The sequence below is a fragment of the Balaenoptera physalus genome, assembly GCF_965194825.1.
Source record: "Balaenoptera physalus genome assembly, chromosome: 20".
Lineage (NCBI taxonomy): Eukaryota > Metazoa > Chordata > Mammalia > Artiodactyla > Balaenopteridae > Balaenoptera > Balaenoptera physalus.
In genome coordinates this window covers 56,964,963-56,977,923 of record NC_138901.1, presented here as the reverse complement: position 1 = coordinate 56,977,923, position 12,961 = coordinate 56,964,963, and the positions used below count along the sequence as shown (strand labels likewise).

The 12,961-nt window shown below is 38.5% G+C and overlaps 1 protein-coding gene across 9 annotated transcripts in view; it reads right to left on the bottom strand.

The window, feature by feature from the left end:
* Positions 1-12,961, bottom strand: part of NDEL1 (nudE neurodevelopment protein 1 like 1) — a 42,958-nt gene that overhangs the window by 12,599 nt on the left and 17,398 nt on the right. For all 9 annotated transcript variants that reach the window (XM_082441439.1, XM_082441443.1, XM_082441446.1 and 6 more), the window contains exons 6-8: positions 11,571-11,744; positions 7,402-7,493; positions 2,502-2,653 (exon numbers count right to left, since the gene is read on the bottom strand). In XM_082441439.1, coding sequence (XP_082297565.1) covers positions 2,502-2,653; positions 7,402-7,493; positions 11,571-11,744 — 418 coding nt within the window. The remainder of the gene's footprint in view (positions 1-2,501; positions 2,654-7,401; positions 7,494-11,570; positions 11,745-12,961) is intronic.

The following is a 12,961-nucleotide window of genomic DNA, read 5'->3' as shown; positions in this document are numbered from 1 at the left end:
CTACAAACGTAACTCGAGCAGTAATAGGTTAATATTTGAGTGTGCATATACAATCCATTTACCATATAAACTAAACACTTGAGAAAAAGCCAACCCACAAAACCATATTTCATTCTTAACAGAAAGAATACAATTAAAAATTTGTACTATCTAAACCAAAACTAAACATTATCTGTAACTAGTTCTACTGAGAAGCATATTTCCAGATTCAGTTCAGGACATAAAGCCTATACCTACACCTAGGATGCTCCTCAAGGGACAGGATCTCCGTCACAGTGCCCAGGGCGCCCTCCTCGTTCCAGGTTACACTGAATCCTCCGCCATCTACCTAAGACTGGGTTCCTCTCTGGGAAGTCACTGCCCTGGTGCTCTGCATCAGGGGTCAAGTAGAAGCCAGGCTCTCAGGAAGACAGAGCAGTGAGCCGGAACTGATAATGTTATCCCTCCTTCATCGTGACTGTTCTAAGGACTTTTTATTGCAAAGGCATCTGCCCGACCAATCCATTTATGGTTTGCCTGTTCTCACGTCATAAGATTCCCAAGGCCCATGAAGAAATACGATTCCAGATAGACGAATAACTACTCTATTGGAGGGAATTATAAGTTGCAGGAAAAATAATTAGGCACTACTTCCAACACTCATGAAGACCTCCCCTATAACCTTCCCTACACTGTTTTGGGGAAATGCCACCTCTTATGTAAAAATATCTACCGACTTATTCCACTTATCATTATAGTATAAAAATGACACTCCTCAAAGTTGCCTGGAGCTCCTAAACATGAGGAATATTAATTTTATTCTTACCACCACTGAGGAGCCCCAATGGTTAGAATAAAGTTCTGATTTATATGTTGATATTTTAGAATGTGCTTTTAATGAAATGTGTATAAAGAAAGCCCTGATTTATACATTATTTTAGAATGTGCTCCTTAATGAAATACATATACTTCAAGGTAGAATTCTCTTAAGGGAGAGAGAAAAACCAGAACACTCCACTCCACAAGGATGAACAACAAAAAGCTTTTTACAGTGGACTATGTATCAAATCAGGGCCTCCACAAATGTGCCACCGTCACTGAGGAAAGCAGAAAATACAAGTTCCTTTAAGAAGTTGTGAAAATTTCTATATTGCTTTCACAGAACAAGGACAAGCTGCCTCTATGACTCAAAGCAGAGATGGTGGCAAGGGACTCCTGGTGCCTCAGTTGCTGCTCCACTACCAGCTACCTTAAGTTACACAGTCAGCATCTCAGACCATAGGTCCTAACCAGTTACCTAGACTAAGGCACACCCGTACAAGAGTATACCCATGCAGCATTTTGTTGGGTTTTTTTTTTTTTTTTAATTGAGTAGAACAATATGTACTGACACGGAAAGATACTGGCAATATAAGTCACCACAGGCATATTGCAGAGCAGTATTTAAAGTATCCCAGGGACTTCCCTAGTGGCACAGTGGTTAAAAATCCATCTGCTGGGCTTCCCTGGTGGCACAGTGGTTAAGAATCCGCCTGCCAATGCAGGGGATATGGGTTCGAGCCCTGGTCCGGGAAGATCCCACGTGCCGCGTAAGCCCATGCGCCACAACTACTGAGCCTGAGCTCTAGAGCCCGCGAGCCACAACTACTGAGCCCGCGTGCCACAACTACTGAAGCCCACGCACCTAGAGCCCATGCTCCGCAACAAGAGAAGCCACCGCAGTGAGAAGCCCACGCACCGCAGCAAAGAGTAGCCCCCGCTCGCCGCAACTAGAGAAAGCCCACGCGCAGCAACGAAGACCCAACACAGCCAAAAATAAATTAATTAATTAATTAAATAAAATAAAGTATCCCATAAGTTTTTTAAAATGTATAGCAGATGCATAAAAATATGAATTTACATGCCTAGGAATAACTATAAGGATGCAAAAACAGTTTGAAAACGGAAAACACTTTTTACTTTATATACTCTGTACCAACTGACATATTTTTTGTATTAAGGATGTACCACTGTTTTAATCTTACAACAATTTTTTTTAAATTCTCAATTCCCCAAAAAACATCTTCACATCATACAAAACTTGTATCTCCTAAACTGTACTTGATCCAGTGGTTTTATATTTTTCTAAAATCTTCAGACAGAACGTTTGTTGAAGAGTTCACACATACATGATCATCATGTTCTCTTCTACTCTTAACAAATATTTGCCAAGAAAGTCTACTAGCCTGCAAGCACCTTGAGCACAAGGACCGTATCATAGTCATCTTTAATCCCCAGAGCCTAACACAGCTGCCTTTCAAGAGTCTGCTTCCCAGGACAGAAGCTTCAGAGTCAGGGTTCCCAGGGCAACAGACTCCATGGGGACTAGAAGGCAATAGACTTCATGTCCCCTAAGATCTCAATGATAACGCTTCAGGTAGGTTTATCAAACTGAGTTTATCTTTTCAAAGTTCAACAAGCTCACTTAATAATGGGCAACTTCACTACCCAAAAAATTAACGTTTAGAATTTCCAAGACTTACCCTTTGTCGAAGAAAGACGTGTGCCCTGATCGAGAGAACTTCGTGCCGTTGCTATTCATCACCCCACAGTTAACATTCCCTGAAATATAGGATTTTCGTGATGCTTGGTCCTTTGCAAAATTCCTGCAAGCTGCTAATTTGGATTCTAAAGCCTACAAAAGGAAGAAGGAATGATTTGGTTGTCAAAACAGTAGCTGCACATAAAAATTTGCATTTCAAACCATTTCTATTTCAAGACTCAAATCTTATTCTCTCAGTTGATAATGGTGGCTGTTTAAGCCATATCAATCACCTTTCTAATAGAAAAAGGGAATATTTATGCTGACTCCCTTTCTAATGAACTCAGAATATATACTTCTCTCAGTGTTACTGAGGGATACAGATATAATCGTCACCTTACAACTAAGAAAAGTGTGGCACAGTATACAAAGATGGATCCCAGGTCTCTTGGCCCTATCCACTGTTTCTTTCTAAGTTGTGGACTGTCAGTTGGCTAGTTGGGTGTGTGCGTGTGTGTGTTTTGGGAGCAAGCATTTTAAAGAATGCAAAAACATCACTTGAAAATTTTTTAAAGCAGTCAATTCTTTCTTTAGGGCTTCAGGTCAGTCGTTTCTACTGTAGCAGAATGGATAAGTTCATTTACAACACCTCACATGAAGTTAAATGCTTTTCTACTTCTGAGAGCACACTGTAAAACATCTAATACCCTTCATCTATAGTTAAATAATTCACCTGAAAATGACACCAGCCCGTTAGCATTTACCTCTAAACTGAGTGCCTGCTTAGCACCTGTCACCACAACACCTGGTCAAATGCCAGGCTCTACAAACCAACAGATGACATGAAGAGAACAGAAGTTTCTCATCAATTTCCATCGCTCACAAATATCACCAACTCCCCCTTTCCCGCAAACACTTTACCAAATCAAACCACTCTCCCCGAAAAAAAAAAAAAAAAAAAAATAGTCTAATCCTATTATCCATGACACTAAGGAATGTGGAATACATAGATAAATTAAACCCAGAGGGACTTCCCTGGTGGCACAGTGGTTAAGAATCCGCCTGCCAATGCAGGGGACGTGGGTTTGAGCCCTAGTCAGGGAAGATCCCACATGCCGAGGAGCAACTAAGCCCGTGTGCCACAACTACTGAGCCCGCGTGCCACAACTACTGAAGCCCATGCGCCTAGAGCCCATGCTCCGCAACAAAAGAAGCCACCGCAATGAGAAGCCCGCACACCACAATGAGAAGCCCACGCACCACAATGAAGAGTAGCCCCCATCACCACAACTAGAGAAAGCCCTCACGCAGCAACAAAGACCCAACGCAGCCAAAAATAAATACATAAAATAAATGAATTTATTAAAAAAAAATTAAATCCACAGATAACATATTCCACTCTGAGAACCCTCCCCCCATAATTTCAACAACAGCTATTAAGACACAGCAACAAAAACAGACTGAAACTTCTTTCTCTTCTCCTTTCTTAAAACAAAAGTACCATGACCTAGTAAAACAACAACGAAAGAAGGAGGAGAGGTAGTGACCTTGTAAGGACAAGCTCTGAATAAGCATTTTTTCAGCATCTTATTAAATAGACACACACACAATAAAAATTGAGAGCCATTAATTTCCTATATTCAAGACACTCATTTATTTGTTCTGATATTTGCTGAGAATCTATCATATAACAGGTACAACTTGTGTTTGAGGTGTCAGTGAGACAGCCTAATGCAAGCACTGGGTCTGGCACTCAAAAACAGTGGCCTAGAAATCAAGATTTAGACCATATCCACACCAAGCAGGAGATGAAGCTGTGGTTGTGAAGATCAGAAAGGTAAGGCCAGAACTCTGAGCAAAATCAACACTGAAATGGTGGGCAGGTGAAGACCCAACAAGATGACAAACAGGAATGGGCAGGAAGGCGGGCAGGCGTGACACAGCGACACAGCATCAGAAAAGCAGAGGAAAGAAGGCCATTTCAAAAAAATAAGTCAGTGCTGAATGTTTCAAGTAAAATTAGGACAGAACAGCATCCCTTGGATTTGACAGCACTGAGATTATCAGTGAGCAATTTGAGTGGCGTGAGCAGGAAACAGAGCCCAGACTAGGCTATCTGGGGAGTGAGTATGCCATCAAAAATGCTAACAATAAATGGAGACATGCTTTCAAAAACTTGGCTGGGAAGGGAAAAGAGAAACAGAATGACAGCTAAAGAGAGACGTAGGGTAAAAGGAAAGAATAGCTGCTTTTATTTTTGCTTTTAAGGTTTAAAAATTGTATAATATGTAATATATAAATATTAGATATAAAGTATAAATAGTAGATATAAAGTATACATATGTAATACATTATACATAAATATTGCATATAAATATTAAAACATATAGTAAAAGTCTGAAGATACAAGAGACATAAAGATGAGAAGGCTGGAAGGAATGAGATCCAAAGCACAGAGGGACAAAATTAGCCATGGGAGGAATGTGATACTTTTACCACTGAGATAAAAAGGAAGAACAGCCACAGAGGTAATAATAGGAGAGTACTAAAAGAAGGTTAAGAGAGGAAAACAAAGTTTAAATAGATGGCCTTGATTTCTCAGTGGAAGAGGATGCAAGAGTGGGAATGGGGCTTCCAGGTGAAGTCAGTGGACCAAGTAGTATGAAGAAGTAGAAAATGAAATATTCATAGAAGTATGCAGGGGCTGGAGGATAACAGCAGACCAAAAACTCTAACGACACCTTAAAAGACAAACTGTCAGCTGAATGTGTAAACAATGCAAGGACTCTAAGTTCAACTTTCACGCACCATTTCTAAATAAATTACTTAAGGTACTAAAGCAAAACAGGGAACAAAGATGACAACGTGGGGTCCAGGAACACGCAGAAGTAACCCAAGAGTATACTGAAGAGAAATTCAAGGCTGACAGCAGTGCAGCAGCCCTAGAAGCATATCAGAGCACTCAGTAAATAAGAAGCCGGAAGATACAAGATATAGCAAAGCACGTGTTTCTTTGCTCCACAAGAAAACAAAGGTAATCAGAAACGCTAAGACCCATGATAACAAAAATATCCAATGATACACAAATTATATACGCATACAAAGGCTGAATGTAATTTTAAAAAATAAAAATGGTTGAATTTGTTGAAATGACAGGATTTTAGAAGCTTTTTTCTTTTTATTTATTTTATTGTGATCTTGTAAAAATTGTTTTGCGGTGAAAATAATTAAAAAGATGGCCAATTAAAAAAAATGTTAAAAAAAAGACATACATGTCAACTGTGATACAAATATGAAAAAACCTAATATGGTTTTGAGTAAATAATAGGTAAAGAACAAAATGCTTGAAACACCTGTTGAGCAGCACAAGTAAAAGAGCCCTAGAGCCCAGCTCCTCCTCTATGATTATTCAGTAAATAATATACATGTAGGCATAATATTTTAGGTGCTGTTGACTAATTTTCAGAACCAACCAATGGAGAGCTCAAGAAGGGACAGAGACACACACACATAACAGGGAGCTGAGATACAGTCTAATAAATTCAGAAACATAGGTTTAAGCATGTTATTTGAAGTTATAAAAATAACCAACAGAAGAACAAAAAATAAAAAATTAGGAGGATGTAAGTTAAATGCCTCATCTTTTTGCTTAAATTTGTTAAGATACAGAAAAGCAAGCACATTACTTCAAGTTATAGGTTACAACAAATAGGTTAAACTATTACAATGCAACTCTCACGACAGCTAGGTTAAAGGAAGATTATGTTAGGAGTAAGGGAAGATTACTCTATGTACTGTATGAATGATTTGTGCACATTACTTTTTATAGTAACTTTAAAATGCAGATTTAGAGTTAATCTGATGGTCAGACAATAATTTTATGAGCCAGAAAAGGTAACAATAGGACCTTCTATCTTGGCCTCCCATTTCTTCTTTATGTAAAGTATAATGCAATTTCTGCTTTTTTCAGAAAGAGTCACACACACAAAAAAAATAAGTGAAGGGGCGGTGGATAGTGGGAAGTTTCAGGAGTAGATTATTGAAAAGAGAAATAAAAGTCACTGAGGGAAACAGGAAAGAAAACTGACTAATGCTAGAAATGCTAACTTTATAGTGGCTTAAAAATCCACAAGGTCATATAACTGTTTCCTGTGATCTGGATACAGGAAAGAAATCCAGTTCCTTGACTGATCCAGGCTGCAGGTCTCCTCCATGGCCAAAGAGCCCATGAGTCAACAGTGGCAGAGTAAGCGATCCGTGGATCACAGATGAGTAGGAACAAAGTGAAAGCAAGAGATAACCGAAAAATCAAAACAAGAGTACTGCTCTCGATAAGGTCAAAGAGTAGGTATTACACAGAGTAAAAAACTGAATAAGCACAAAACCAAGTTTAATATTCCAAAAGCCAAAATGTTCTGGAATGCAAGGTTAGAGCCAAGGAGACAGCACTGGAGTTGAGGGGGCCAAGCAGCAAAGACGTGTATGACTAAGAGCAGAAATTCATGTCACGAGCCAATGCGGAAGTCCTATGAAGAAAAAGCCCGGGGATGACCAGGAGGACAGCAGGCAGAGCAAAGAAAAGGATCAGAGGGCGGTATAAGACACACAGCCTTAGAGGAAGTAGGAGGAATCACGATGCTTTAGAAACAGCCAGGGGGAACTTGAAGAAGGCCCAGTGGGAACTTGGGAGCTAAGCGCAGGGACCTTCTGCAGAGGCACTGGCAAGGCTGAGCCCTGGAGGTGTTCACAGTCTCAGCTGATCACTGGATGCTCCTGCTTCTCAGCTTAATTACAGACTTTACCACAGGAAGGTATCCTTTTTTCTTCCCTCACTGCAAATTAAGAAATAATTCATCACCTTGGCAGCTGAAACACCTAGTGATAAATAATTAAAGGCTTACCCCTACTTTCCGTAAGAGGTCCCCCACGATGTTTAGTGCTGATATCCTAGCTGAAGGAGTCAGTGGGCTGGTACCAAAACCGTTTGGTATAGCTAGAGAAAGATAAAAGGTGAGTGATTACTCTTGCAGTTCCCTTTACATTTGGGTTTTCATATTACAAAGCAGTATACGCTCAATGAAAAATCAATATAGTATTCCAAACTGTGGATAAAGTATAAAGTGGAGATACCACAAATATCTCCATTGGATGTTTAGATTATATCCAATTTTTCATCATTATAAACAATGCTGAAAGGACATATACCCTTAAAACATCTAGACAAGTATTTCTGGAGAGGAGCTTCCTAAAAATAGGACTGCTGAGTCAGAGGATATGCCCATATTTTCACCTTAATATCCTGCCAAAATGTTCTCTAGGTTGTGCCAATATCAGCAGTCTGAATGGTAATGCCCTCAATAGTATTAGACATCTTTTTTTCCTGCCAATTTGACAGTCACTTTGTTTTAATTTTTGTTTCCCTAATCAAGAGTCATTTGAATCTTTTTTTCTGGAAGTCATCTGTTTAATCTCTGCACTTTTTTCTACTGGGTTGTCTTTAATCAATTTGCAAGGGCACTATACACTATAGATATTCACCTTTTCTCTTATATATGTTGTACTTCCCAGTGTGACATTTATCTCTTAAACTTTGTGGTTTGGGGGGAAGCCTTGAGCTTCCTCACTGCAACATAATAAAACTGTTCCCCACATTTTCTCCTAATGTTTTTCTAAAGAACTTTTTACCACTTAGATTAGTAAACTCATCAAATATCTAAATTTTTCCCCTCCAAATGGGTATCTAATTGTTGTAATACCACTTAGTGAAAAAGACTTATCTCATCTGAAATGGCACTAAAACCACACACTGAATTCTCTATACATTTCAAGTTCCATTAAATTATTTGTCTATTTTACCAGAAATATGCTGCTTTAGTTATTATAGTGTTAAAATATATTTCCTAAAGGGCAAAGCCTCTTCTTGTTACTAACCTATTTCAAACTTTTATTGACTATTCTTGCACATTTACTCTTCCAGAGTAACTTTATTAAAAATAAAGTTTTCTTTTTAATTTTTATTTTATATTTGGCTACATCGGATCTTCGTTGCTGCGCGTGGGCTTTTCTCTGGTTGCGGGGAGCGGGGGCTTCTCATTGAGGTGGCTTCTCTTGTTGTGGAGCACAGGCTCTAGGCACACGGGCTCAGTAGTTGTGGCTCGCGGGCTCTAGAGCGCAGGCTCAGTCGTTGTGGCGCACGGGCTTAGTTGCTCCGCGGCATGTGGGCTCTTCCCGGACCAGGGCTCGAACCCGTGTCCCCTGCACTGGCAGGCGGATTCTTAACCACTGCACCACCAGGGAAGCCCCAGAGTAACTTTAAAATCAACTTCACAACTTTAAAAATCCTATTAGGATTTTTATTAGAAATTTAAACTATTGATTGATTTGGGGAAAATGGATATTGCAACTAAATTAAGTCTTCCTATTCTGAATCATGGTATTTAACATGATATTTATTCACATCTTCTTTCATGCCCCTCAGCAAAGGTTTTCAGTTGTGCACATTTCTTCAATTTATTTTTGAGATATTAAAGCATGGTGGTTAAGAGCTCTGGAGCTAAACTGCTAGATACACATCCATCTCTGCCGTTAACTGTGTGACCTTAAGTAGCCAAATGTGAAAGGGGGCTAATAATAGCACTTAAATCATAAAGTTGTTAAGTTTAAATTCATTAATAAATTTTGTTTTTTGGCCGTGCCTCACAGCAGGCAGGGTCTTAGTTCCCTGACCAGGGATTGAACCCACGCCCCCTGCAGTGGAAGTGCAGAGTCCTAACCACTGGACTGCCAGGGAAGTCCCAAAATTCATTAATAAATTTTTTAAATGCAGAGCACATAGTAAGTGCTCAATAAATGTTACTATTATTTTTATCTGCTTTCTACAGAGTTGTAATCAGCATGTAAAATGCTTTTGCTGCTGCTGCTGTTACTATCCTTGTCCTCTAGAATATAATCACATTGAAGGTAGCAACTTAGTCTTACTAGACCACTATGCTCCCCTGAGGATATCCGCATCCTGAGTAATACATGACATATAACAGGTGCTCAATACGATACAAATAAACTGCTATACTTCTCTTCGCAGGAATTTCTGGATCTTGTTTTTCCCTATTCCCCTCGAATTTTATATTTTAGGTATTATTAAATCTGTACTTTTATGGTAAGTTGTCTTGAATGCTTTTTGGAAACAGGCATTTTATCAATAAAACACAATTAGAGCTAGACCACTTCATAGAGATCAGCTCTTCAATCTTGCCACTGATTTCTCTAACCTCTGGCTTCTCACTGTGTCTGTGCAGACTTCCTTGTCATGAAACGGCAGCTTTTAGGTCAGTGAAAGCTCATGCTATCAGTTCCAATCGAAAAACCTGTCTGTCTGGACAAATATTACTGCCTTAGGGTTGACATTATCTTAACTGTGCCAGAGCAAGCTCTATGTCCTACTGACACCCCCTTGAGGCTCCAGACTATTCTGATTAGTGCTCAACTAAAGAATTTTCAGAATTTATCTGCATAATTCTAATTAGTAACATAAAAGCAAAGCTTTGTTAATTCTCAAATGCTAGTAATTCTAAGGTCCTCAAATGCACAAGCAGCCATTGTGAAACACGAGAGCGTCTTACGATCGCTGTGATCTACATACTGCCTGCTCTGTATCCTCAGCAGCAGAGTCAGCACATACCAGTACAATCGATAACGTAACTACACAGAATTTTCACATACCTTACCCTCACCTCATAAAAAGACGAAAATCGGGTGAATTATCTATTCAAGGGCTACTGAGCACTTGAAATGTGGCCAACGCAGTTAGAAACTCAATTTTAAATTTTAATTCATTTAAATCAATAAAATTTTAAAATTTAAATAGTCACATTGGAGCAGCTACTGTATTGGGCAGCACAAATATGGAGTGCTAACTGCACTAACTGCCCAGACAGAAACCTTCTTGTATCACTCCGAAAGATAAAGTCCTATATTTAAAAAAAAAGTGTGAAGAAGGACAGCTTCCACTGGGGAAGAAGAAAGTATAGGGGAGTGGAAGTAGCTGAAATATGATCTCCAAGCTGCAAAAACTAAATAAATCTCAACTGAGAGCTTCAGGGTTCCATACTTAACGTTCTATCTAGTGGCTACTAAATCGTTTTTCTGCTTACCTGGATTTAAAAAAACACCCTGACTGATGGCAAAAGGCATATTCTTTCTGTACTATTCATCAGTTACTCTGAACATCACCTATGAAAATGGCAGCTACTGAGGCATGTTATAGAATGGACATGTCCACCCAAGCCAATCTTAGACAAGTCTGAATGGTAACTCAGTGAGTCTCTGTACTTTCTGTGTATAAAGCATTCTAGTCTCCCATGATATGTCAAGTGGCAAAAGAAATAAAACTGCATTTAAATACAATCCCAAACACAACACCGTTAAGCAACTATACTCAAATAAAAATCAATTAAAAAAAAAAAATACGATCCCAAAACTTGTGTGTAACAAGGTGGCACAAACACAAAAAAGCACACACAATAGAAAAAAAATTCAAAGTGTTAATAAGAGTTGACTTTGAGCCCTAAGATTGCAGATGGATTTTATTTTTTCTCTTGTTTTTAAATTTTTCTACATGAACATGTATTACTGCTATAGTCAAAAAATAAACTTCCCTTAAAAACCTTTATTAAAATTTCAATTTATTAAGCTACTCTTGTCTTTTTTTTTTTTTTTTTTTTTTTGCTCTTGTCTTAAATGTAGCCCTCATCTCACTGTTTCCTACGTATGAGTTGGCCTAGGAGACCAATGCCTTCTGCTTCACACAGTGCTAGATTTAACCAACTTTTAAACTAAAATGATTGTTTAGGGACTTGCCTGGTGGTCCAGTGGTTAAGACTCCATGCTTCCAATGCAGGGGGGCATGGGTTCGATCCCTGGTTGGGGAACTAAGATCCCACATGCCACACAGCATGGCCAAAAAAAAAAAAAATTAAAATGATTGCTTAAACCTTAGCAACCCCTGCTTCACCAGCAAAGCCTCTTAAGTGGATAATCAACCACAGGTTCAAAAAGAAAAGACACAACAAACCTTTTGGTGAAGGAAAACTGTTCTCTGTTCCTTTGCCAACAGGAGTAGCTGGCAAAGAAAGTGATGCTTGGACAGCAGAATCCATCTTTTCACAGTCTAGAGTTGGAGAACTGGGAGCCGACTTTCTAGTTACTTCCTGCTGTCTCTCCCGAACAGCTAGTTCTTGTCTTAAATCTGTAAAATGTTGCAAAAGTAGTAATATTCACTAGAGGAAGAAAATACATCAAGCAAAGTCACATCTGAAATGGCATAAAGACACTCTTCCTAAATTACTACTTCTCAAATTTTATTTCCAGGGGAATAAAAATGACAACAACCCTACTGTCTAATGATCTAAATGTAAATCTAAATCTAAAGATCATTTAGACTTTAAAAATGCTATAAACTTAACAGAACAATTATTTATGCCTATATGAAAAAAGAAATAGGGCAGAGTCCAAAGTAGAACTCACAGTGAACATATATGACACAAAAATAAATATTCTTTACCAACTCATTTGCATTTATTTTGAAATGATGATGTAGTCTGGGGATTATTACAAAATCAATGAAGTGCATTTTTGTCATTTTAAATGGGTTGGCTTTTTTTTTTTTTTTTTTACTAACTAGCCTATGAAGTACTTTGTCTTAGAAAGTAGTCAAAATAGTTGCAAATTGTTTTGTTTTGAAATATTGAATTTTTAACCCAAAATTAATGTTTTCTTTTCCAGTTATGCAACTGACCTACAGAATACTTGCTTATATTAAAAAAAAATACAAAGTTACCATACTCCTGGGTATGTACCAAAAGAATTCAAAGTAGGACACCGAGATATTTGCACATCCGTGTTCATTATGGACACATGATAAGTAAAATAAGCCAGTCACAAAAAAGATAAATACTGTATGATTTCACTTATATGAGGTATCTAGAGTGCAGTAGTCCCTCTCTTATCTGAGGAACATATGTTCCAAGACCCTCAGTGGATGATTTACGTCCACTGAGCGTGATGGTGCAAAATTTCATCCTGCTACTCAGAACAGCAATTAGAACAGCAACTCAACATCATATTAACAAACTGAAGGAGAAAAACCATATGATCATCTCAATAGATGCAGAGAAAGCTTTTGACAAAATTCAACACCCATTTATGATAAAAGCCCTGCAGAAAGTAGGCATAGAGGGAACTTTCCTCAACATAATTAAGGCCATATATGACAAACCCACAGCCAACATTGTCCTCAATGGTGAAAAACTGAAACCATTTCCACTAAGATCAGGAACAAGACAAGGTTGCCCACTCTCACCACTATTATTCAACATAGTTTTGGAAGTGTTAGCCACAGCAATCAGAGAAGACAAAGAAATAAAAGGAATCCAAATCGGAAAAGAAGAAGTAAAGCTGTCACTA